This window comes from Labeo rohita, chromosome 16, assembly GCF_022985175.1.
Source record: "Labeo rohita strain BAU-BD-2019 chromosome 16, IGBB_LRoh.1.0, whole genome shotgun sequence".
Taxonomy (NCBI): Eukaryota; Metazoa; Chordata; class Actinopteri; order Cypriniformes; family Cyprinidae; genus Labeo; species Labeo rohita.
Window position 1 is genome coordinate 19,609,644 of NC_066884.1, and position 24,583 is coordinate 19,634,226.

The 24,583-nt window shown below is 35.5% G+C and overlaps 1 protein-coding gene across 2 annotated transcripts in view; it reads left to right on the forward strand.

Annotated features, from left to right (window-relative positions):
• The window catches only part of bcam (basal cell adhesion molecule (Lutheran blood group)), a 64,527-nt gene extending 44,004 nt beyond the window's left edge, over positions 1–20,523 (forward strand). The window contains exons 2-17 of one of the 2 annotated variants that reach the window (XM_051130777.1): positions 727–854; positions 981–1,203; positions 5,863–5,939; positions 6,055–6,154; positions 8,116–8,298; positions 8,407–8,528; positions 8,620–8,767; positions 9,784–9,899; positions 11,043–11,184; positions 12,819–12,943; positions 13,044–13,185; positions 14,559–14,597; positions 15,090–15,110; positions 15,450–15,591; positions 15,696–15,750; positions 18,137–20,523. In XM_051130777.1, the coding sequence (XP_050986734.1) occupies positions 727–854; positions 981–1,203; positions 5,863–5,939; positions 6,055–6,154; positions 8,116–8,298; positions 8,407–8,528; positions 8,620–8,767; positions 9,784–9,899; positions 11,043–11,184; positions 12,819–12,943; positions 13,044–13,185; positions 14,559–14,597; positions 15,090–15,110; positions 15,450–15,591; positions 15,696–15,750; positions 18,137–18,142 (1,769 nt within the window). In that variant the 3' untranslated portion in view covers positions 18,143–20,523. The remainder of the gene's footprint in view (positions 1–726; positions 855–980; positions 1,204–5,862; positions 5,940–6,054; positions 6,155–8,115; positions 8,299–8,406; positions 8,529–8,619; positions 8,768–9,783; positions 9,900–11,042; positions 11,185–12,818; positions 12,944–13,043; positions 13,186–14,558; positions 14,598–15,089; positions 15,111–15,449; positions 15,592–15,695; positions 15,751–18,136) is intronic. The other variant, XM_051130778.1, reaches the window with a different exon arrangement.
• Positions 20,524–24,583: the final 4,060 nt, after the last annotated feature.

The window sequence follows — 24,583 nt, forward strand, 5'->3', positions numbered from 1 at the left end:
GGTTTTTTGGTAGGTAGATCAAAAATGTGCCAAGTTTTCAGCTATTTATGTGTGCTTGTTTTTCGATCTATTATTTACACCAAAGATTTAAATTGTTTGCTACATCAAGTAAAAAAATCTAGTGAATATAAATCAAGTTTTGTTTTTTCATTTACAATATAAAGGTTTTTTTTTAACAAAAGATTTTTCTTCTTAGGAACAAATTATCTTTAACTGTCATGTATCACAGTCCACACTTTTAAGAGAATTTGGAGAAATAAAAGTTGCATTCATTTCAATTAAATATTCATGATGTTTCTTAATTTTATATCGCCTTGAAAATCAGTCATTAAAAATATATTGAATTTTAAAATATATTGCCCAGTACCACTTTGGACTCTCTAACTAACACACTCCTACTACCCGATTTCACGAGAGCAAAGGGTTATCGACAGTCTTTTTTCTTGCTCTTTTGCACCTGGTTCTGGGCAGCTGGGCTTCATGTTTGGAGGCAGCGGGAACACAATGGCTGTTTCAGACTCACAGCGTGTGGATCATTTCTCACTGCGTGTGACTCTGAGGCGGCTGCAGTGAAAAGCCGTCTGCCAAATCATTGAGTTGTTCACAGTCGCCTATCCAGCCCTCTATCCTTCCCACCAAAACCAAGTCCAATTGTCCAGTAAAATAGCCATCATTGCTATCACGAATGTCATTTTTTTTTTTGTCTCTTTTCCCTTTTCTTTACAGTATGTCTGGCTTCAGTCACAGTCAAGGTGACTCCAGAGGTGGAAGTGATAAGAGGAGAAACCACCAAACTGCCTTGCAGCTACACTGCCGATGCACCGACCTCTGCCATCGTGGTCCAGTGGTTCATTGTAAGCACATGACTTTATATTATGAGAATATATGACTTTTTTCATTTGATCTCTTTTTCTTGTTTTGCATTTCTTCATGTAAAAAGCAGTGCTACATTGATGTATATGTGTTTTCATCGTCCTCAGTCGCCCCCATCGTCCCCAAGTGAAAGAAAGCGAATTGCTTACAAGTCTTCCCAAGATAGTGGCGTTGATCCAGACCCAACAATGGCAGGTCGCTTAATCATGGAAGAGGACATGTCCATCACCATCTCTAAAGTTATGGTGGAAGATGAGAGAACCTACATCTGCCAAGTGTCCGCAGGACCTGTAGGGTTCTCTGAAGCTCAGACCAAGGTCAAGGTTTTCTGTAAGTCTGATTGAAAATGAATACATATTATATTTCTTTCCTTTTTATTAGCTTAGCATGTTTCGTCTGAGCACTTTTGTCCACTCCTCTACGATTTCCATAAACTAAATTAGACATATGGCCAGCCACTTTTACCCCTATTCATTATTCTTGGGTCTTGTTTATGAGTTTGCCCTGGGTCAATTATGGCTGTACAGATTGCATTTGACACTATTGATTAATAGAGTGATTGCACTTGTCATGTTTGATGGATGTCATTTTAAGGGTTATGAGAGTCAAAGAGCTCCATGTGCATTAAGGAGTACACTAATGGCCACTGACCTGAGAGCAGAGCTCCCTGTCCATGCCTCGCTGATCCCAGATCTGGGAGTCAGATTTTACACAAAAAAAAAAAACACTTTTAGAGGAGGAACATCTAATGAGTAATGGGATGAGGTCTGTTTTTTGAGGAGTCTGCATGCTTGTGTGTTGCTGAATTTGCACAAAGTAATTACTGGCTGGGGTGGTTGATATGACAAAATTTTATGTCACAATATTTTATGTATTTAGTAATTTTATTTCACTGTAATGGTATGTATCACAATATATTTATTTTTGCTTTAAATAAGGTCCTTATTATATCTCAATTTTGATGCCATAGAAATTTCAGAATTCTTGTCACCAGTGTCAATATCACAAAAAAATACTAATACTAGCCTAAAAAAAAATTAAAAAATAAAAACCTCAAGCTCACTGAAGACAAGTAAACACTCAGTGATTAAAAAAAAAGAAAATAATTACAAGCAATAGGACAAAAAAATCTACAGGAGAACAAATAAGAAATGCTACATACATTGTATAAAGTATTCAAATGTATAAAAACAGTGTATATTCTTCTCTATTCAAAGACATATTTCTTCTTATTAAAGTTGATCCAATATACAGTTGAGGTCGAAAGTTTACATCGCCTTTCAGAATCATTAAAAATGTTAATTATTTTACCAAAATAAGAGGGATCATACAAAATGTATGTTTTTGTTTATTTAGTACTGAAACTGAATAAAACATTTCACATAAAAGATGTTTACATATAGTCCACAAGAGAAAATAATAGTTGAATTTTAAAAAATTACCCTGTTCAAAAGTTTACATACACGTGATTCTTAAAGGATTAGTTCACAAAAACCAGAACAAAAATTTACAGATAATTTAATCACCCCCTTGTCATCCAAGATGTTCATGTCTTTCTTTCTTCAGTCGTAAAAGAAATTATGTTTTTTGAGATATACATTTCAGGATTTTACTCCGTATAATGGACTTCTATGGTGCCTGTGAGTTTGAACTTCCAAAATGTAGTTTAAATGCAGCTTCAAAGGACTCTAATCGATCCCAGCCGAGAAGGGTCTTATCTAGCGAAACGATTTGTTATTTTCTTAAAAAAAAAAAAAAAAAAAAAGTACAACTTATATACCTCAAATGCTTGTCTAGTTAGGGTGTGTCGAAATACTCCCTTCTCATTTTCTTCTCCAACTTCAAAATCGTCCTTCATCGCTGCAGAAGTACCGACCCAGTGTTGACAAAGAGAACGTGCAAGGAGGGTCAAATACCCTTTACAAAAAAAGATAAAACAGTGATGTCGGGCAATTACACAGATTACACAGAGATCGCAGATTACAAAGATTACACAGAGATCGCATCACAGAGCTAGACAAGACGATATGATATTTAGACAAAATAAGAAAAATGTACACATTTCCATTCTGTTTAACAGTTTTCATCCCCCGGCTCTCAATGCATTGTTTTTCCTTCTGAAGCATCAGTGAGCATTTGAACCTTCTGTAATAGTTGCATATGAGTCCCTCAGTTGTCCTCAGTGTGAAAAGATGGATCTCAAAATCATACAGTCATTGTTGGAAAGGATTCAAATACACAAAAATGCTGGAAATCCAAAGAATTTGTGGTACCTGAAGGATTTTTTCGAAGAACAGCGGGCAGTTTAACTGTTTAGGACAAACAACGGACTAATGAACAACTATCACTTAACAAAAAAACAACAACAACAAAAAAAAAACACAATACTAAGAATCAAGGGGATGTAAACTTTTGAATGAGGTCATCTTTATAGATTCAACAATAATTTTCTCTTTTGAACTATATGTAAACATTTTATGTGAAGTATTTTATTTAAGTCAGTACTAAATATAAAATAACATACATTTTGTATGATCCCTCTTATTTTGGAATCATTTTTAATGATTCTGAAGGGGGGATATAAACTTTTGATCTCAACTGTACTGTTACATATGTGTTTTCTTTTTCAGCTTTTTTCTTTTACTTAACTCCCTAATTACTTTGACACATACAAGTGTGTATTTAACCATTCAAGGCATATAAAGCTTCAAAAATAACTTGCGCATATAGCAATATAAGTTCTTTTTCGCTGCTGATTGCATTTCAACGGCTTAAAAACTCGTACGTTTTTGTAAGCATGCAGCACAGCAACATCACATGAGTGTGTAAATGAGATTTCTTTGGTTAAGAGTGTCTACTGATATATCGCCCACCCCTAGTACTGGCACAGAGGTAAAATGCAAACCCTCAAGCTAGATATTCTAAAGATGTTCCTTGTGTGTTCCTAATTGTATATATACTAAAATGTAAACTGAGATTGTTTTTTCCAGAACTAACTGAAAATTTGCAGACAACTGTAGAATTCACAGCGAAAACGTATTTTTCTAATCAGTATTTTATTTTGTTTATCAATACCATATTAATACATTTGTCAAACTAATGTTTTTTAAGACATTAATACTTTCATTCAGCAAGGATGCATAAAACTGATCAAAAGTGACAAAGACATTTACAATGTTACAAAAAATTTGTTCTATTTCAAATAATTGCTTTTGCTTGAGCTTTCTGTTTTATTTCTATAATCAAAGAATCCTATTATCAAGGTTTTCACAAAAATATTAAGCAGCACGACTGTTTTCAACATTGATGATAATGAGAAATGTTTCCAGAACAGCAAATAACCATATTAGAATGATTTATTTCTATTACAGGAAAAAAAAAGTAAAACATAGAAAACAGTTACTTTATAGACTTACATAGACCATAGACTACATTGCTGTGTTTTTGATCAAACAAATGCAGCCTTGTGCGTGCGCACACATCAGTTATTGGACATCACCTTTTCAAAATTGAAATGGCATTCATTTCATACAATGAACCTTGAGTTTACTATAAAAGATGGTTCAATACTATGTATATTATATGTTATATATATTTATATCATGATTTATAGAATATTTAATTTCTCACAGTTTATAGATTTCTTTTTTTATTATTATTATTATTAATATTATTATTTAGCGTGTTACTAATTGGCTTGCATTATATTGTATTGAACTTTCAGCCCCCTGCTCAGCAATTCATTATTTCTTTAGAGACCCTCCCCCAGTTGTGTGTGATGGGGTCATTGGTGGGTACACTTTATGAAAAACTAGACAACTGTTTGTGTGTAGGAGGGCGTAGGCTGCGTGGGATAGTGTGCGTGTGTGTACAGCCCAGAGAAAACAGCAGAACGGACTCTTTGTTCATTTTCCACACCAGACTGCATGGAGTGAGAGAGGCAGTAATGGCTGTAATAATTGTGAATGAGAGCAGTGGGACTGGAAAACAATGGCATCTCCTCCCAGGAGACGAATGCTGCTGCCTGCTTCATGGCTAATGGCTGCACCAGAGGGACATGTCCTTATGTAGAGAGAGAAAGAGACATCCATCTCCATCCAAACTCACACATGTTCTCTGCTGCTTTTAAAGTGTCTGTATATATTTTGAGAAAGATTAAGACTTGAGAGAGATGCTTTGGCGACTGAAAAAAGAGAGACTGAGAAACTAAGCGCTGTTTTAAGAATGGCATGACTGCTAATGTTATTAAGAATGATTCAGTTTATTTTTATACCAGATGACAGCTGGGAGCAGTGATACGGTGACCTTGCGTGTGTATATTGGTGGGTGGGGGAGAGGTTGCAGCTTGATTTGAAAAGCGAATTGAAGTGTGATAGTAGCACATTAATGCTTGATTTTAATACATATTTAGCTAATTTTTCATATTTTCATTAGCAAAATTTAGGGCAAATTTACTAAACAATTTTTTGCACACAGTATTTCAAAGCAAAAACCCTGATTCTTATTCACTAACTAGCTGCAATCCGGTTTTAGCTGGCAAAACATTTAAATTGAGTGAAAGACGTTTTTTTCTCAGCACAAACACACCTTTGCATGCAAATTAGCCTCATTATATTGTTCCTGCCTTACAAAATTCATCACAATTTAATGTTACCACCCACAGACAGCAGGTGGTAAACTGGATATTATTTAAAAGAACTTTCTGTGTATACTTCTACTGATCTTGGCAGCAGTTATTCATAAAAAAAAAAAGATTAAATGATAAAGAGGAGCATTATAACTAGGCATCCTGGGTATGTATTCAAGGTGGTGTAGTCAAATGATTTAAAAGAGCCGGTTATCAGCTGTCATGATTATTTCAGTGAATTCCCCCTCATTGTGTTCATATTTATTTGGCTGACTGTAGTGGGTGTTTGCATGTATTTTTTAGGAAACCATATCTCTGGCTTGAATTTAATTTATTAATGAACTTCTCTTTTCCTATCACAGTTGCTCCAGAGAAGCCAGTGATCACAGGAAATAATCAGGCTATCACTGTCAGTGATGACCCTAAAACTTCCTCTGAAGTGAGTAGATATTTATAGCTATTTATGATAGCTGTGATTCTTTAAATGTAAATTCATTAATCAAGTTTGTCAAAAATCAGTAACAATATCCAGCATGTGTGGTGTGTTTGTTTAGGTGGCCAAGTGTATCAGCAGGAACGCTCACCCTCAGCCACGTATTATCTGGTTTAAAGACGCCACCCCTTTGCCTGAACGAAAGGACCAAGACCGAGATGGTAAGTGCAGAATCAAAAAAGTGCGCTTTGATTTTTTTTTTTTTTTTTTTTTTAAAGACATTTAAAAATATATATATATTTAAAATGTCTTTCCTGTCCACTGAATTCTGCAAAGACCAAAAAAAGATATGGTATATACAGTCAAACCAAAATTTATATGGACACCTTCAACATTTCTCACATTATCAGTTTATTTGCTATAGTTTAGAAAATGGTAATAAAATATGACAAAAGACTGAGAGTTAAACTGTGCCAGAATAAATTAATCTTAACAATGTCAGATAACTTTGATAGAAAGATATGCAATGGATTACAATCCATCAAAAATTATTCAAACAACTGGCAATATTTACACAACTATCAATACTTTGTTGACCAATTACCAAGCAATGGTTAATTTTGTTCAGTCTGTGAAGTAAAAAGGTCGCATTAGCGATTAAAAAATAATCAGAAAAATTTTTGGTCCCAGATTTATCAGTTTTTTATCAGTTTTACTGGTAGTCCACTGTAAGAAGAATTTTTGAGTTTACTTTATTTTGCTATCCTCACTTACATGAGCAATAGTGTCCCGCACCCAGTTAAAAACATGAAAACAGCAAGATGACAAATCAACAACAACAACAAAAAAATATTATTATTAAATAAATACATACATAATAGCGGTAACACTTTACAATAGGGGTGCACAAATATGCATTTATTCATGAAGAACTAAATGAAGATTCGGTATGATTCATAGATTAAGTAATAAATAAGTTACTAGTTAAATGTGCCATAATGTATTAGTTCCCTAACAACATTATACTATCTAATGATGTAAATTCAAATGTTAATTACCACAGTGGCCAAAGCTATGTATTTCAACTTCCAGTTGTCTGCTTTAATTAATCATTAGCTAATGTTTTGCAAATGTATCATTATGTTATGACTTTGCTTGTTGAGGCACAAAACTGTTAAGTAATATGTCATTGTGGTTATGGATTTAGAATTAGTTAGTCCTGTGCCTCAGCAAGTAAAGTCATAACATAATGAAATCATTAGCTAATGATTAATTAAAGCTGACAACTGGAAGTTGAAATGCATGGCTTCAAGCCATTGTGGTTATTAATACATGAATTTACACTATTAGTTAATACAATATGTTATTAAGGATGTAATACATTATGACACATTTAACTAGTAACAATTTATTGATTACTTAATCTATGAATCATATAGAATATTCATTTGTTGCTGATGCAATAATTATTAATAAATGGTTTAGTTCTTCATGAATTATATATTAACTCATGATTATTTGTGCATTAGATAAGCACAAATTAATGCATAGTTGTGCAGCCATATTGTCAAGTGTTACCAAATTAACAAAGTTGCATTAAATTGATAAAAACTGACAGTGAAAGTATTTCCCCTCCCAAAAATCTGTTTCAAATATACGCTGTTCTTTTTAACTTCGTATTAATTAAAGAATCCTGAAAAAAAATGCATCACAGATTCCACAAAAATATTATTAAGCAGCACAATTGTTTTCCTAATTGATAATAATAAATGTTTCCTGAGCATGAAATCAGCATATTATAGTGATTTCTGAAGGATCATGTAACACTGTGGAAAGGAGTAATTTATCTTTGCAATCACAGGAACAAAATATTTTCACAGCATCACTGTTTTTACAGGATTTATATATTCTTAAATATATTTAAAGGCAACATCGGATGTCCTTTTTTTACAAGTTGGTATCGTTCTGTAGCGTCTTCATGAAATGTCTACAAAATACTTTGGTTAAAATTCCTCAATCGTCGTGTAAAACAACATCCTTTTTACCTTGTAAAAAACGGCTCTAATTTTTATAATAATTTTTTTTTTTTAATTAGCATAGTAGGATTCCACTACTCCTTGCAGACTTTTAGACATCTTACAGTAAAGTTGATCTCTCTCTTTAATTTCTCTCTCTTTCTCAGGAATATACATGGTACCTAGTGTGGTGAAGGAAGCCTCAGGCCTGTTCACCATGACCAGCACGCTGTTCATGAAGCCGGTTAAAGCCGATGCTAAATCAGTCTTCCACTGCACGGTGGAGTACAGCATGCCAAACAACCAGATCAAACAGGAGAGCTCTGAAAAATTCAACCTCACACTGCTCTGTAAGTCCGACGTGCACACACTCACAATGAAACTGTAACCCCTGCTGCGTGTGTCAGCTGTACACTCATTTAGCTCAAACGCCCCATCTTGTGCTCTCCTCCAATCAGATTCAACAGAAAATGTGTTCTTCAAACTGAAGAATCAGGGGCCAGTCAAAGAGGGGGACGATGTGCTGATGGAGTGTGAGACTGATGGAAACCCTCAGCCAGAGTTTGAATTTTCTAAGGAGGTGAGAGACCATCTATGCCAAATCACAACTAAAAGATCTAGTAGTGGTTTGACCATATTATTCTTACTCATGTGTTTACTTACTAACTCAGAAGGGCAGCAAACTGCAAGGATTGAAAGGAACGTTAAGATTGAAGAGTGTTACTCGAAAGGATGCTGGAGTTTATGAGTGTGACGCACAGGACTTTTATGCCTCACCAGGTGTCAACCTTGTCAAAAATCTAAGCTTATTTGTGCACTGTAAGTATCAGTCCCAGACATATAATAAATATAACAAATCAGATGAGTTAATAAATGACACACATAACTGCTACTTTGTTGACCTCTCTCCTCTGACGTCTTAGTTACAGTTAAAGTCAAAGGTTTACATACACCTGGCAGAATCTGCAAAATGTTAATTATTTTACCAAAACAAGAGGAATCATACAAAATGCATGTTATTTTTTATTTAGTAATGACTTGAATAAGATATATCACATAAAAGATGTGTGCATATAGTCCACAAGAGAAAATAAAAGTGAATGGCCCTGTTCAAAAGTTTACATATGCTTGATTCTTAATACTGTGTTGTTACCTGAATGATCTACAGCTGTTTTTTGTGGGGTTTTTTGACAGTTGAAGTGCCTGCTGTTCTTCAGAAAAATCCTTTAGGTCCTCACTTGTGCTCAGTGTGGAAAGATGGATCTCAAAATCATACAGTCATTGTTGGAAAGGGTTCAAATACACAAAAAATGCTGAAAAAACAAAGATTTTGTAGGACCTGAAGGATTTTTCTGAAGAACAGCAGGCTGTTTAACTGTTTAGGCCAAACAAGGGACTACCCGGAAAGCATACGTACGTTTGCAAGATGTCTGTTAAAGATTGCTTGATCTGGAATGCATCTGCTGTGTACAAACATCTTACAGATGTCTTTAAGATGTCAGTTTTACATACATTCTAAATCCTAGACATCTTAAAGACATCTAATAAATGTCTATTTGATATCTGATATGAAATGTCCTATAGAAGCATTGCAGATGTGCAAATATCAGGGTCATGAACTATCACCAAACAAAAAAACACAGCTGTGGATCATTCAGGTAACAACACAGTATTAAGAATCAAGCGTATGTCAAGCATATTTTCTCTTGTTGACTATATGTACACATCTTTTATCCCTTTTGTTTTGGTAAAACAATTAACATTTTGCAGAATCTGCAAGGTGTATGTACGTTTCTGACTTCAACCGTATATTCATTCTTTTGTCGCTCTGTCAGATCTTGACCCTGTGGCAGTGACTCCAGAAGGCCCACTGGTTACTGATAAAGGAAATGCTGTGGACCTTCAGTGTAAGACCAAGTCCTCTGATGATTACACCCTGCAGTGGCAAAAGGCATGTATCGATTTCAACAAGCCTCCATACCCGTGCCAATTTTTCCTCACTTTTTACTGTGATGTTTTTCTCTCTGATGTTTTTCTCAATAATGTTCTTTTAGTTCTAATGGTGCTACACTGTGTCTGCCTTTGGAGTTTTCAGTTTATTTTTTCCCTTCATTTTGGCTGATATTTCTCTCAAAACTGAATATCCTGCCATCATTTTACTCACTTTCTTGTGAATCCAAACCCATAGGACTTAGGTTAATGTTTGAAACACAAATTAAGACATTTTTAATGAAACCTGAGAGATTTCTGTCCGTCTGTTGAAAGTCCAGGTAAAACAAATGTCCAATAAAGCCATAAAGTCTTTGTAAAATGAATCAAAGTGGTATAATCCAAGTCTTGTGACGAGATACAGCGTCTTGCGAAAGTATTCATACCCCTTATATTTTTTCACATTTTGTTTTGATGCTGCCTTATTTTAAACTGCTTTTAATAACTTCTTTTTCCCACATCAGTTTACTTTCCATACACCATAATGACAAAGCAAAAACAGGTTTGTAACAACTTTGCAAATTTATTAGAAATAAAAAAACTGAAATTATTCCACTGCATAAGTATTACCACAGGTTAACTCTACTCGAAGTTTAGTAACATCTACAAGCGATATGAATGCTCCTGAGCTAAATTTAAAATGTCCCAGAAAAGGGTATGAATACTTATGCAATGGAATCATTTAGGTTTTTTAATTCTAATAAATGTGCAAAAATGTTAACCTGTTTTTTGCTTTGCCATTATGGTGTATGGAGTATAGATTGATGTGGGGGAAAAAAGTACTAAAGTGAATACTTTCGCAAGGCACTGTATATGATTGCTTAATATGAACAACAGACTTATAAAACAATCATATCTCTTCACAATATTTGGATTAAACTGCTACTACACCTATATGACGTTTTTTTAGATCTTCAACTTTTTGGTAACCTGAGCTTTCAGTGGAGGCACAGAACCCTCTCTGATTTCTTATAAAATATCTTATTTTGTGTTTCGAAGATGAACCAAAGCCTAATGGGTTTGGAGCAACACAAAAATGGAAATAGTATGCTGTACTAGATCTCATTTTACTCAGCATCTCATTCTGTCTCACTGTATACCATAGGACTCAAAGGTGCTGTCGCAGATGGGTGGGTTGTCTATCAAGTCAGTGACTCTGGCTGACGCTGGTGTGTATTTATGTGTCGGAGCTGTACCTTCAGTTCCAGGTCTCCAAAAACAAGCCAATGTCACCCTTACCGTCACAGGTACTAAGTGCAAACACAGACATACACAGCTTTATAGTGCTTTATCAGTGCAAAGTGTCAATACAAGCTGTCATCAGTATCAAAGCAGCTTGCATTCAAGAGATAGAACTAAACTATGGCCTGTCAACAAACTGTCGGCACTTGTTGTTATACCAGCTGGTTTCCGTTGTGTGGATATTATGTTTGGATACAGGTAGGAGTTCAGTGCCTTAAAAAAACAGTGAAGTGTGTTTGTTTTGAAAATATTTATATGCTGCTCAGAGTAACCAGTGAAGCTCAGTTGTAAGTAAAAACACAATTCAAAATCTCCATATAATACGACATGAAACCTGTGGTGGAGCTCTTATTAATGCAAATTAAAATATTTGTTTTCTATTTTAATGTTGTTGTTTTTTTCACTCAGTGTCACATGGTAGAGGTCATAAGTAATCTATAATCAAAGTCTCTGTTACCATGAACAATGAGAACAGATGCAGCATTCAAATTCTCTTTGGAAGTCTGTTTAAATTATAATTACGATATGATGTGCGCGCCAAGTCATTTTTTTCAGTTTCATATTTATCTCTCTTTTTTTAATTCCCGACAAAGTCAGGAATCTTTGTAGCACTAATGCGCCGTAATGAAGAGTAAAGAATACACATTAGGTGTGTAATTGATGCTCATCTGTGCATTTCATCATTCTTGCTGGCATGGAGGATGATGGGAAATTTTAGTCTCCTCATAAACCAGCTAAATGAGTTGGCTTTTCTGGCAGTAAACAAAATGCTTGCAACCTAAATGGCACTGTCAACATTCACATTTACAGCTTATTATGATCCATAACAATTTGCTTCCGCCGTACAAATTTAATTTACACACCCCCAACTCAGGGTGTAAACAAAACAACAAATAAAGTCCCTTTAGACTTTAATTAAACCACTCATGTACATTTAACTTGTAAATACATTTATTTTTATAAGAATTCCTGAATGTGTAGCTAGCTAATACGGGATGCTGTAGCATTGAAGCATGAAAGAGATGTTTTATAATAAAAAAACTACATCAAAAGTACACAAAAATATCCTTTTTCTAATTATCATAGACATTTTGCTTCAAATCAAATGTTGCGATTTATCTCAGAGCTGTTTCATTTGGTTCAAGGCAACTTCCTGAAATGCCAAAGGGAGATATATTTCCAAGGCCACTAACAATGTGAGCAGTTACTGTTGAACCAATTCCTATAATAAAACATAAGCTGTTAAACACTTAACAGTTGACCTGCAGTATGAGACATATTCTGTAACACCAAGCAAAGTCTCATATATCTCATCTATGCTATTGGAAAAAACTTCCATTCTATAGTTAATTTCCTGGTTTTGTTCTATACACCCACATGGCATTTATTGTATTCATGGGTGTAGTTCACACCTTTTCCTGGTTTCCAAGAAAGGATGGTGGGGGCATTCATAATATGGTCCATAAATTCCTTCCTGGTACTGAGCACATGGAATATAATGTCATATGAACATGACATTTTACTGAATCCTCAGAAAAAGCCAGATGTTAGACTGGGAATTTACAACTCAAAGACAGATTAAATGCAAATCAACTTGAATATTGGCCAATGACAATAAACATATGTTTTCATTTTGAAGGTGCACCTGAGATTGATGCTCCAGTGAATGGTTTTGTTGACAAGGAAGGAGGGATGGTCACTCTCAACTGCTCTACTCTTGGTCATCCTGCTCCACAATTCATCTGGACACCTTCTGGCAAAGAGGTGCGTGAATGTGCTTCAGATAGATTAGGTCTGAACTTTATCTTTACATCAGAAAACTGTATTTATCATATTTTTCATCTGTGCATTTGTCTTTGTGTAGTCGGTGACGGTAGTGGGGAATAAGGTTATCAGCACCGTCACTCTTGAGGCCTCTGCTGCGGTTCTGAAGGATGGTGTGATATGTGAAGCATACAACAAGCTTGGAAGAGCCACCAAGAACTTCAAGGTGTCCGTCAAATTAGGTTAGTGCTTCCAACTCTTATAGACTGAGACTATGTTGGGACTGGAATACTACACTCTGAAAATGACTGGGTTAAAAATAAACCCACTTGCAACTCAGTGATGGGTAAATATTGGTCAGAACATGTTGAGTTAACTTACAGTTTTGTTTAGCTTGGTACATATAAACCAAACTTGGACAAAAAGCAACCCAGCTTATATGCTGTATACTGCTTTCCGTTTAATCAAATAAACGAAGCCTTAATGAGCTGAAAAGACTTCTTTAAAAAATGGCAGTGTATATTAATGCAGATATTATGATTTTTTAAATCCCATTTTGTGTAAAAATATCTGATTTTTGGCAATCTGGTCAAATAGTAAGTTGAGAAGATTAAAAAAAAAAAATCATGGACACTGCTTTCTGTTTATTTACACTGAAAGTTAATGGTCAAGTGCACTGTGGACTGTGGGACACCATGTCTTTTGCAGTGTGCTATGGCTGTATGCTGCACATTTTAGAAAATGTAATTGGTCATTCTGACCTGATATATAATGAGGGTGGGATTATGGGCTAAGGGTTGTGACATCAATATCTAGAAAAACTAGACACTATGCTTATGAATATTAATTGATGTGCCCTGATGTTGCTCATTCAAATCTCTAATCGTGTTACTGAATTGATATTCATGAACCAAGCCATTCACCATAAAATGATGACCTGTGCAGATGTGCTTGAGTTGCACAGCTTTGTAGACACTTCTTTTTTTTTTTTTTTGAAGGACATGTCTTAAGTTCACCAAGGCTGTATATATTTGATCAGAAATACAGTATAAACAGTAAAATCCATTCTTTTTTTTTTTTTTTTTTTTTTTTTTGAAGCTGTGATACTTTTTTCAGGATTATTTGATGATTAAAAAGTTAAAAAGAACAATATTTATTCAAAATAGAAATCTTTTCTAACAATATGTTTTTACTGTGACTTTTTATCAGTTTAACACATCTTTGCTGAATAAAAAAATATATATATTTTTTTTAAAGAAAGAAAGAAAGAAAAAAATTACTGACCCCAAACTTTAAACGGTAGTTCAAAACAGTGGTACACTGCTAGAAAAAAATATTTTTATTTAAATAATTTTAATTTTTTTTAATTCATCAAATAAGCCTGAAAAAGTACCCTAAACAAATAAACACAGCCATTTCTTATCAGTTGAAAATGGCTGCAAAAAAATGACATTTTTAATAAAAAGAAAAAAGTTAAAAAGATCAGCATTTATTTGAAATAGAAATCTTTTGTAGTCAATTTAATGCTTTTTGCTGAATAACAGTATCATATCTGCACAGACTCAGATTTTGATACTTAAATGTTACCTCTTTGTCTTTTATTTCTTCTGTGCAGATCCAAACAAACCATCTGATACCAATGCTGCTAACCGAGGTAGACACTTATCCCAGCTCTCTCTGCTCCTCCTCTCCCTCTCAGGACTCTTTCTTGTACATACTCCGTGATCTAGCTTTCCAGCCCTTTACACTGTATATTATGTACTGTTACCAAACACTGTGTATATTGTATATTGTATTCTGTATGTGATCTTTGTATGATGTCCGTCCTCTATTTTGTTGATGCTGCACCTTTAACTTTTCCCTCATTTGGGACAATAAAGGATTCTGTTCTATTTTACTTTCCTCTCTTTCCTTCCTCTACGTGTCTGGGTGTCTGTCTCTAAATACCACCGTCCTTTCCTTTCATCTTTTAAACGTGCTGTCAAGTGCTTAGCTTGTGCGGTCACATTAGCGTGTGTGTGAGTTCGTCTTCATCTCTGTGATGGGCCTCATTGTGTGTGTTAGTGGGTTAATGGTGGAGTTTTTTTTTTCCCTGTGTGCTGTTCAATTGGACTCAACTTTCTCTTTCCCATAATGCTGCTCAAAGGAAACCCTGTGTATAAAACAGGTCTGTATAACCCCTGCTGCTTTTCTGTCTTTGTGAAAAAAACAGTGCGTATGTATGCCACTGTCTGTTTGCTTACAGCTTTGAGATTTTGTGTGGGTTTGTATATAATTTCTCAAACTGTGACCTTATTTAGCACAGATTACTTGGTTCTCACTTTTAATGTGGACAAAAGAACAATTACTTATTCTTCTAGTTTACTTCCTCCCCACCCTCCTCATTACACCCATTCCCCCACTGTGTTTCCCTTTCTTTTCCTCTCCTACCCAAACTCATCAATTCTTCACACTCAGCTTTAACCATCAACTTCTCACCAACTCTCTTCTCGTTCGATCTTCTCAGTGGAGAAACAGCAGGGAGGTTCGAGCGCGGTCGTGATCGCCGTGGTGGTGTGCGTTCTCCTGCTTCTCCTCCTGGTGGCTGCGCTCTTCTTCCTTAGTAAGAAGGGCAAGATGAACTGTGGGAAAAAGGACAAGAAGGATGAGTGAGTAGCATGAACCATGATAACCAACATTTGCAGGTCATGTCTTCACATTTTGATATATTCATTCATATATATTTTATTTATCTGTCATTTTCTCCTTCCAGAGCACCTGAGAAGACGAAAGATAATTGTCTGCTAGAGAAACAGCCTGCAGAACAGGTGAGGAGTCAAAGGCAAAGTTTAGCATGGTGGTTCCCAACTAGTGTTGATTTAGGAGATTTTACATTGGACATCAGTTGGCCATGCAACACCGTACCAAAATTTGTGAAATAATGTTCTATCGTCATTCAGCATAACAGATACATTTACATTGGGGGCAAAAAATATTTGATCCCCTGCTGATTTTGTACTTTTGCCCACTGACTGAAATGATCAGTCTATAACTTTAATAGTAGGTTTATTTTAACGGTAAGAGACAGAATAACAACAAAAAAAAATCCAGAAAACTGCATTTCAAAAAAGTTATAAATTGATTTGGATTTTCAGTGAGTGAAATAAGTATTTGATCCCCTATCAATCAGCAAGATTTCTGGCTCCCAGGTGTCTTTTATACAGGTACCGAGCTGAGATTAGGAGCATTCTCTTAAAGGGAGTGCTCCTAATCTCAGCTTGTTACCTGTATAAAAGACACCTGTCCACAGAAGCAATTGCTCAATCAGATTCCAAACTCTCCTGCATGGCCAAGACCAAAGAGCTGTCCAAGGATGTCAAGGACAAGATTGTAGTCCTACACAAGGCTGGAATGGGCTACAAGACCATCGCCAAGCAGCTTGGTGAGAAGGTGATAACAGTTGGTGCGATTATTCTCAAATGGAAGAAACGCAAAGTAACTGTCAAATCTCCCTCGGTCTGGGGATTCATGCAAGTTCTCACCTCATGGAATTTCAATGATCATGAGAATGGTGAAGAATCAGCCCAGAACTGCATAGGAGGATCTTGCAAACGATCTCAAGGCAGCTGGGACCATAGTCACCAAGAAAAAAAAATGGTAACACACTACGCTGTGAAGGACTGAAATCCTGCAGCCCCCTCAAGGTTCCCCCGCTCAAGAAAGCACATGTACAGGCCATCTAAAGTTTGCCAGTGAACATCTGAATGATTCAGAGGAGAACTGGGTGAAAGTGTTGTGGTCAGATGAGACCAAAATCAAGCTCTTTGGCATCAACTATAACCCCAAGAACACCATCCCCACCATCAAACATGGAGGTGGATATATTATACTTTGGGGGTGTTTTTCTGCTAAGGGGACAGGACAACTGCACCACACCAAACGATGATGGACGAGGCCATTTACCCTCAAATCTTGGGTGAGAACCTCCCTCCTTCATTGAAAATGGGTTGTGGATGGGTATTCCAGCAAAACAATGACACAAAACACACGGCCAAGGCAACAAAAGAGTGGCTCAAGAAGAAGCACATTAAGGTCCTGGAGTGGCCTAGCCAGTCTCCAGACCTTAATCCCATAGACAATCTGTGGAGGGAGCTGACGGTTCAAGTTGCCAAACGTCAGCCTCGAAACCTTAATGATGTGGAGAGGATCTGCAAAGAGCAGTGGGACAAAATCCCTCCTGTGATGTGTGCAAACCTGGTGGCCAACTACAAGAAACATCTGACCTCTGTGATTGCCAACAAGTACTAAGTCATGTTTTGCGAAGGGGTCAAATACTTATTTCACTCATTGAAATGCAAATCAATTTATAACTTTTTTTAAATGCGTTTTTCTGGATTTTTTGATGTTATTCTGTCTCTCACTGTTCAAAATAACCTACCATTAAAACTAGAGACTGATCTTCGTCAGTGGGCAAATGTACAAAATCAGCAGGGGATCAAATAATTCCCCCCCCCCCTCACTATATGTAAAAACAAAGCAACATACTTATTCTTACGTGTACTCTCTTAAAAATAAAAGTTCCAAAGTGGTGTTTTTGCAGTGATGCCATAGAAGAACCATTTTTGGTTCCCCAAAGAACCTTTCAGTGAACAGTTTCTAAAAGAACAATTTTGAAGAACATTTTAAAAATCTAAAGAACATTTTTCAACTATAAAGAACCTTTTCTGCATTTGAAAGGTTCCATGAACGTTCAGGGTTTTTCGTAGAACCACTAATGCCAATAAAGAACCTTTATTTTCAAGATTAAAATAAATAAAAGAATAAGTGATCATACTAAATTCAAATGATAAAAACTTCTCTAAATGAAAGAAAACGTCTTGCTGACAAAGGGATAAATAGGTAAAGATTTAAAATTATAGTATCGATCCTTAAAGGGATAGTTCACCCAAAAATGAAAATTCTGTTATTAATTACTCACTCATCAAAAAAGCTCTTGGATTTCATCAAAAATATCTTAATTTGTGTTCTAAAGATAAACAAATGTCTTACGGGTTTGGAACGACATGAGGTGAGTAATTAACGACAGTATTTTCATTTTTGGGTGAACTATCCCTTCAAATAGACAAATAATCTGAAAAATTGTATTACTTTAGGCAGCTAAATAATGGTCAGTAAAAATAGTATGCATTCATTAACAACCTTACTCTTTCACAGTGCTAAAAAAAGAAGAAAAGAGACGAATAAGAACAAGATCTCTAGAGACGTAGAGGATGGCGGTGGATTTAAGAGTGGTCTGATGGAAGAGAAGAGAGGAGATGGAAGAAAAGAGAAGATGAATTCATTTTAGCTGTACAGTTTTCTTTTTTGAAGTTGTGGGAGGGGCTATGATGTTAAACTGAGGGTGGGTTTCAGTTTAGAAGTGGGCGGGGCAATACATGTAAATCTGATATCATTTTGATATGGGTGCATACTGTGTCCTGATTGTGTAATCAAGCCAATCTTTGTAGTACAACACCTAAATACAGAGCACAGCTCAATGCAGTGTTCTTCTACTCAAAACAAAGCAGAAAAATCACTGTGGACACTGGATGTTGCTCTTCAGGCTGTGCTGCACCCTGATTATGTCGATTAGCTCATTTTGTTGAATAGTGCAGTGCAGCCGCTTTGTGCATTACAAAGTGCACTTACTGTGTAAATTTTTGATTGTGAACTGCACACGTGCCATTAATTAGTAAACCCTACAGGCCACTATACGCTTTAGCCATGATCTGCATGGAGCATATGGATGTGCCATTATACACACTGTACATTTAACACTGGTGAAATAATCAAGCTGTCATTCATATTAGCCTTCATATAGTCAAATATGCCTACATGTCCCACACGTATATGTCTTGAGCTAAAACCAAAAGCCAGTGGTGATGCAAAGAAAGAGAGTGTGTGAGAATCGCATTCAAACCATGTATCTGAACACATGGGACCCATTTAGCTCAAGTCTGCGAGTTGTGGAAGAGTTAGAGAACTAACTCAATCATCTAATTTCCTCTGTACTGCACTGAACTCCATTTGACAGCCCAAACATGTTCAAAGACTTTTAACTCTGTAATTATTACACAGGGGTTAGTAAGGGGACAGGTCAGATCTATCTTCTTTGTCTTTTAAAATGCCTCCTAATAGAATAAGGCATTCACTAGTTTATAGTCTCAACTCTACTATTCTTTTCGGATTATGAAAGTGCTGAGCATGATTGGAAATTATATACTTACTGAGCAGAAATCATAATGAACTTACTGTCCCAATATACCTTTTTGTTTTATCTTTTTCCGACACTTTTCATATCACTAAATTTTCATTATTTATATTTAGAGAAAAATGTCAAGACTTTATACTTTCATAATTCACACAGAAATGAATGAACCATTGCTTTAAGTTCTGAGAGCAAGGAGATAAACAAGAAAACTTGGTAAAAGTTGAGGGACAGTGCCAGATTTTTTTTTCTCCACTGTTGTCACAGTGCTAATCTTTTTTATCTTTTTTTTTTTTTTATCAGTACTGTCATTCATTGCAGCTTTCATTTTGTTTTCAAAACCAAAAATATGTGTGAACATGGGGTGTAAAAATGATTTCTTTAAGCTTGTATATGACGTTCCAGGTTTCTGTGTTTTGCATATATATATGTATTTTGTATCTTTCTGAGTAAAAGCACACTCTTGTTCAGGTGGCACAGCTGGAACATTCTAGAATCACTATCTTGTTGGAAAACCCTGTCATTTGTTCCCAAGCCCTACTGTTACACAAAGACGTGAGCCTTGTTATTTGCGCCAAATAACACATTCACAATCTGCTGTTCTTTGAGTCGGGTCTTCTGCGTGTGTCAGAGCAACACCCAGGGACAGTTTTTCAAACATGTATGCAGTTTCTGAATATGGCCACATACAGTGTTTCTTTGTACCAGCAAAACAGTGATTCTAGACTCTCCAAGCAGAAGGTTAAGTACAATTGAAGGGTAAAGAGAGGACTGACGAAATGAAATGGACAGAGGATGGGAAAGGGCTTGGTTTGGATGTACCTTTCTTATTTTTTTACCTACTGAGTCTTTGTGTGTAGTCGAGAGTATTTTGATGAATCAGTATGTATTAAATGTCCAGTTAGACACATAAAACATGAGCTAAAATATCTCTGAACATCTCAAACACTGGAAAATGTATGATGGCCAGTTTATGAAGGCCTCTGTTTTAGACTGCTCATAAAATATTTTATACTTTTATCTCGATGCTATTTTTTACATTTACTGATTTCATTTTGCAAAATGTAGTCATATGTTCTGTCAATGCAATGTGTGATTTATAGTTATGGTCAATATTTGCATACAAGATATTTGAACGGCCATTTTTTAGACAATTGAGGTGGAAAAAAAAGTTTTTCTTAAGAATACACGTCTTAACTACTGAATGACTTTGCAGTTTTGCTGGTTTTACAAGAAAGAAGAGCGCTGTCTTGAATAAGATGTCATACTTTATGGATGTCTACAATTGTTATGCCCTCCAGGTATACTGTATATTTGTGGTACACGTTTGTGAACTTTGTAGCTTGTCTTCTTCTGATTGGAACTGTGTTTATACTGCCAAAACAACAACAACAACAACAAATCCCAAACCGTCTCTTGTTTTGTGTCTAGAATTGCTGTAAGCCTCAGGTAACCTCATAATTTAAATAGCTAAACCAATTGAGTATGTTAAACCTTGTTATTCACCTTACTTGAGTTTCCCTGTGGGGTTTCAGTGTTTGTTCTTTACTTCTAATGACAGTTCAGGTTTAATAGACATTACTCTGCTGGAACCGTCAGGTAAGTGGCTATATCGTGTATGATCTTGTTAATCGTTAAATGATGATGCGAAACGCCTGTAAGGGAATTCTACATGTGAAGAAAGTATTATCTTTGAGGACAGATACGCGCTTCCGAATTGAATGACATTTAAGTGCGATCATTACATTATGTAAGCTGATAGGCGTGGGGTTTGGTTATTTCATCTTTGTGAGAATGAACCTTCGTATTTAGTGATATTCTGCTATATATACGTGGCTGTGTTCACACTGCGGTCGTCGAGCGTAGAACAACACGATGCGACAAAGCTGGAACGCTGTTCCTTAAGTCCTTTAATCTTAAAACCCAATTTTTTTTTTTATTTTCGAATGTTGGGTTTGTGTATGTAATTTATGTTGTAGAACAAAACGTCTCCAAAGTTTCTGATTTCAGCCCTGTTAACCACAAAGATTATACTTGTAAATAAGGCCCGAGAATTTAGCCTATACCATGACTTACGTTTGGAATCTCCACACGCTCTTTTTAGTCGTATAATAAAATAATTTAAACTCAAACTCATTCATTCAATAAATTTTTAATTAATACATTTAGGTTATGTAGCAAACATTCATGTCCAGTGAGCTGTTCACTATAGCAAAATATTTTAGTAATGACTGACTGTATAAGTGGTCTCATGTCTGTATTTTTGACCCATTTTGCATACTTACACAATTCTATGCCATTTTTTAGTATAAGTATATTCACACACACACACACACACAAAAAAAAAAAAAACCCGCAGCTGTAGTGCACTGAAAGTGCCTTTATGATGTACTGTACTTGATGAATTGTGAATGCTGGACACTTCCTACACATCCTCAAAATAGTTGTCTTACAGGAGAAGTCCACTTCTAGAACAAAAATTTATAGATAATGTACTCACCCCCTTGTCATCCAAGATGTTCATATCTTTCTTTCTTCAGTTGTAAAGAAATTATGTTTTTTGAGGAAAACATTTCAGCATTTTTTCTCCATATAATGGACTGCTATGGTGCCCTGAGTTTGAACTTACAAAATGCAGTTTAAATGCACTTTCAAATGATCCTAAATGCAGTTGTAAATGATCCCAGCCGAGGAAGAAGGGTCTTATCTAGCGAAATGATCTGTTATTTTCATTATAATAAATACGATTTAAATACTTTTGAATCCTAAATGCTCATCTTGTCTTGCTCTGCCTGAGCTCTGTGTATTCTGGTTCAAGTTAGTTTGTATGTCGAAAAACTCTGATTGTATTTTCTCAGCTTCAAGAAAAAGATCCTTCTTCCTTGGCTGGGATCGTTTGAAACCGCGTTTAAACTGCATTTTGGAAGTTCAAACTCGGGGCACCTTAGAAGTTCACTATATGGAGAAAAATGCTGAAATGTTTTCCTCAAAAAACATAATTTCTTTATGACTGAAGAAAGAAAGACATGAACATCTTGGATGACAAGGGGGTGAGTATATTATCTGTACATTTTTGTTCTGAAAGTGGACTTTTGTTCTGAAAATGTAGTCTGCTGCCTACCTATACAGCATATTTGGACAAATGACAGAGACAGTATGTCATCAAACCTTCACCTAGCCTTGTTCATTCTTGCCCCGGCCTGCCAGGTGTCAGTCAAAGTACTGAAATTACTCTTGTGTTGAAATTTGCATGTAAGGGGATCATTTTAAAAATACACAGACAGCCAGATACGCCCTCAGGTGTGATTAACAGTATTTGCTTGCACTGTCCACATGAGTTTGAGGAATGAGACACATGTTAAGAAGCAGCTGCGGATCCCTCTTAAATCATTGATTCTGACAGTTCAATCACTAACAGGAGTTTGTTCACCTGTCAGACGAACAGCACAAGAACAAATGCATGTTAATGCAGTTTGATATTGAGATGAGAATACGGACGGAAAATGGAAATTGAAATCATAATTGTTTCAGATAAGAAAAGACATTTATTAGGAAAGGAAAGGACATCAATAGGCCGCAGCTGGACAAGCTTCCGTAGACATTTTTAGATCTGTAGATATTCTTATGGAGAAAATTAGGAAGGATGCTTGGAGAATGATGTGAATAATAAGAGAGATAGAGAGAGGATGTGAGTGAGTCAGCTATATCAGATGCTCTCAAGCATATTTGTATTTAGTGAATGGAGACACTGATGTCTGGATCTATTCCATTGATTTAATGATGAGTCTTCCTCATCAAAGCAAGTGGCTCTTCATCTTTCCCCAGTACCGATCCACTCTGTACTTCTCGTTAGTATGTGAGCGAGTGATTAAGATAAGAGAGGGATAGTGCTACTTTGCTTTAGTGATCCAAATTAAACCCAGCTTGAAATCAGTGTTATTTTAGTATTATTAATATACTGCTATAGCATTTATATATATTTTTAATTAGCTTTTTTCATATACAGTTTTCATTTTAGGTTTAGTTTAGATTTACGTAATTAAATGCGCATCTGGTTTCTATTAACCTTATTTTTCCCGTAAGAGTGTGTGAGGCCATTTGTACATTTTATGTGCAAGACTTCTAGTCTCATCCACTTCTGGCTATTTTTGCAGTACAAAACCCGTTTTGCTGCTTGATATTGCAAACAAGCGTGTCTTACCATGTTATTTTAATGTATTATCTTAATTACAAACACAGTGGTTTTTAGTTCAAACAATTTTACCGTTTACTGCATATTATTATTCTTGTCCTTATTTTCTTTATAGCGGCTAGTGAATATAAGGCTGATGTGGAAGAGAAGAAATTGTTGAATAAAGCTGTTATTTTTGCGCACAAAAAGTATTCTCGTAGCTTCATAATATTATAGTTGAACCACTGATGACACATGGACTATTTTAACAATGTCTAATTACATTTCTGGGCAGTTTGAATGTTTCAGTTGTGTTTAGGGCTGTCACTAACGACTATTTTGGTAGTTGAGTAACCGGGTCGATTATTCAGATGACTAATGGAGTAATCGGATAATTATAATTCATTTTTTTGTGCTAATAAAAATAGACTTAAGTGAACAATAGACTTTAAAAATTACTTAAATACATATATAATAGCAATGAGGCAATAATAATTAGTTCAACTAAAGCATCGAAAGGTTTTACTGAACAAAACAGTTAAAATAATGTATTATAGAACTAACGTACAAACAAATGCCTGCAGTGGGTGCCAACGGCCTAACAAATGTTTTTACACTTTACTGTGCCATCTAATCCTTGTTTACTATTACTATTGGCTAAATAATATTTAACTCAAATGTCCACTTAATCTTTAATATTGGACCATTTATTTATGACAGAAATGCTGCAGCCACTGCAATTTCTTGAATATGTGGACATGAAAATGTATAAACAGAGCGAGGGTTTGAGCATTTAATTTGAAATTGTGACAAATAGTTAGCATGTTTAGAAAGATATTGATGTATTCTCCTGTTTTTGCGTAGGTTTGTAAATGATTTACCTTACAAATCAGATGAAATGGTGTACGTTACATTCCCAGATGAATGTTATAATAAACCCAAACTCACAGCAATATGCAGAGCAACATTTATGTGAAGCAGCATTTAAGTGCATATATTAAATCTGCGTTGCATAAATTTATTTAATTGAATCAAAGCATTTGGGAATTGACAATAGTATTGCTTTATGATTTTTACATGGGTTCAATATATCATGCAGCCTTGGAAAACGGTCTAAAAATGCGTTTTATTAATTCTCCTTGTGGAATGCGCCACTTCCGGTATTTTGACGGTTACTCGACATGGCAAATTAAAGTTGAGGATTTTTTAAAATCGAGTACTTGAATGGAATCGAAGAATCGTG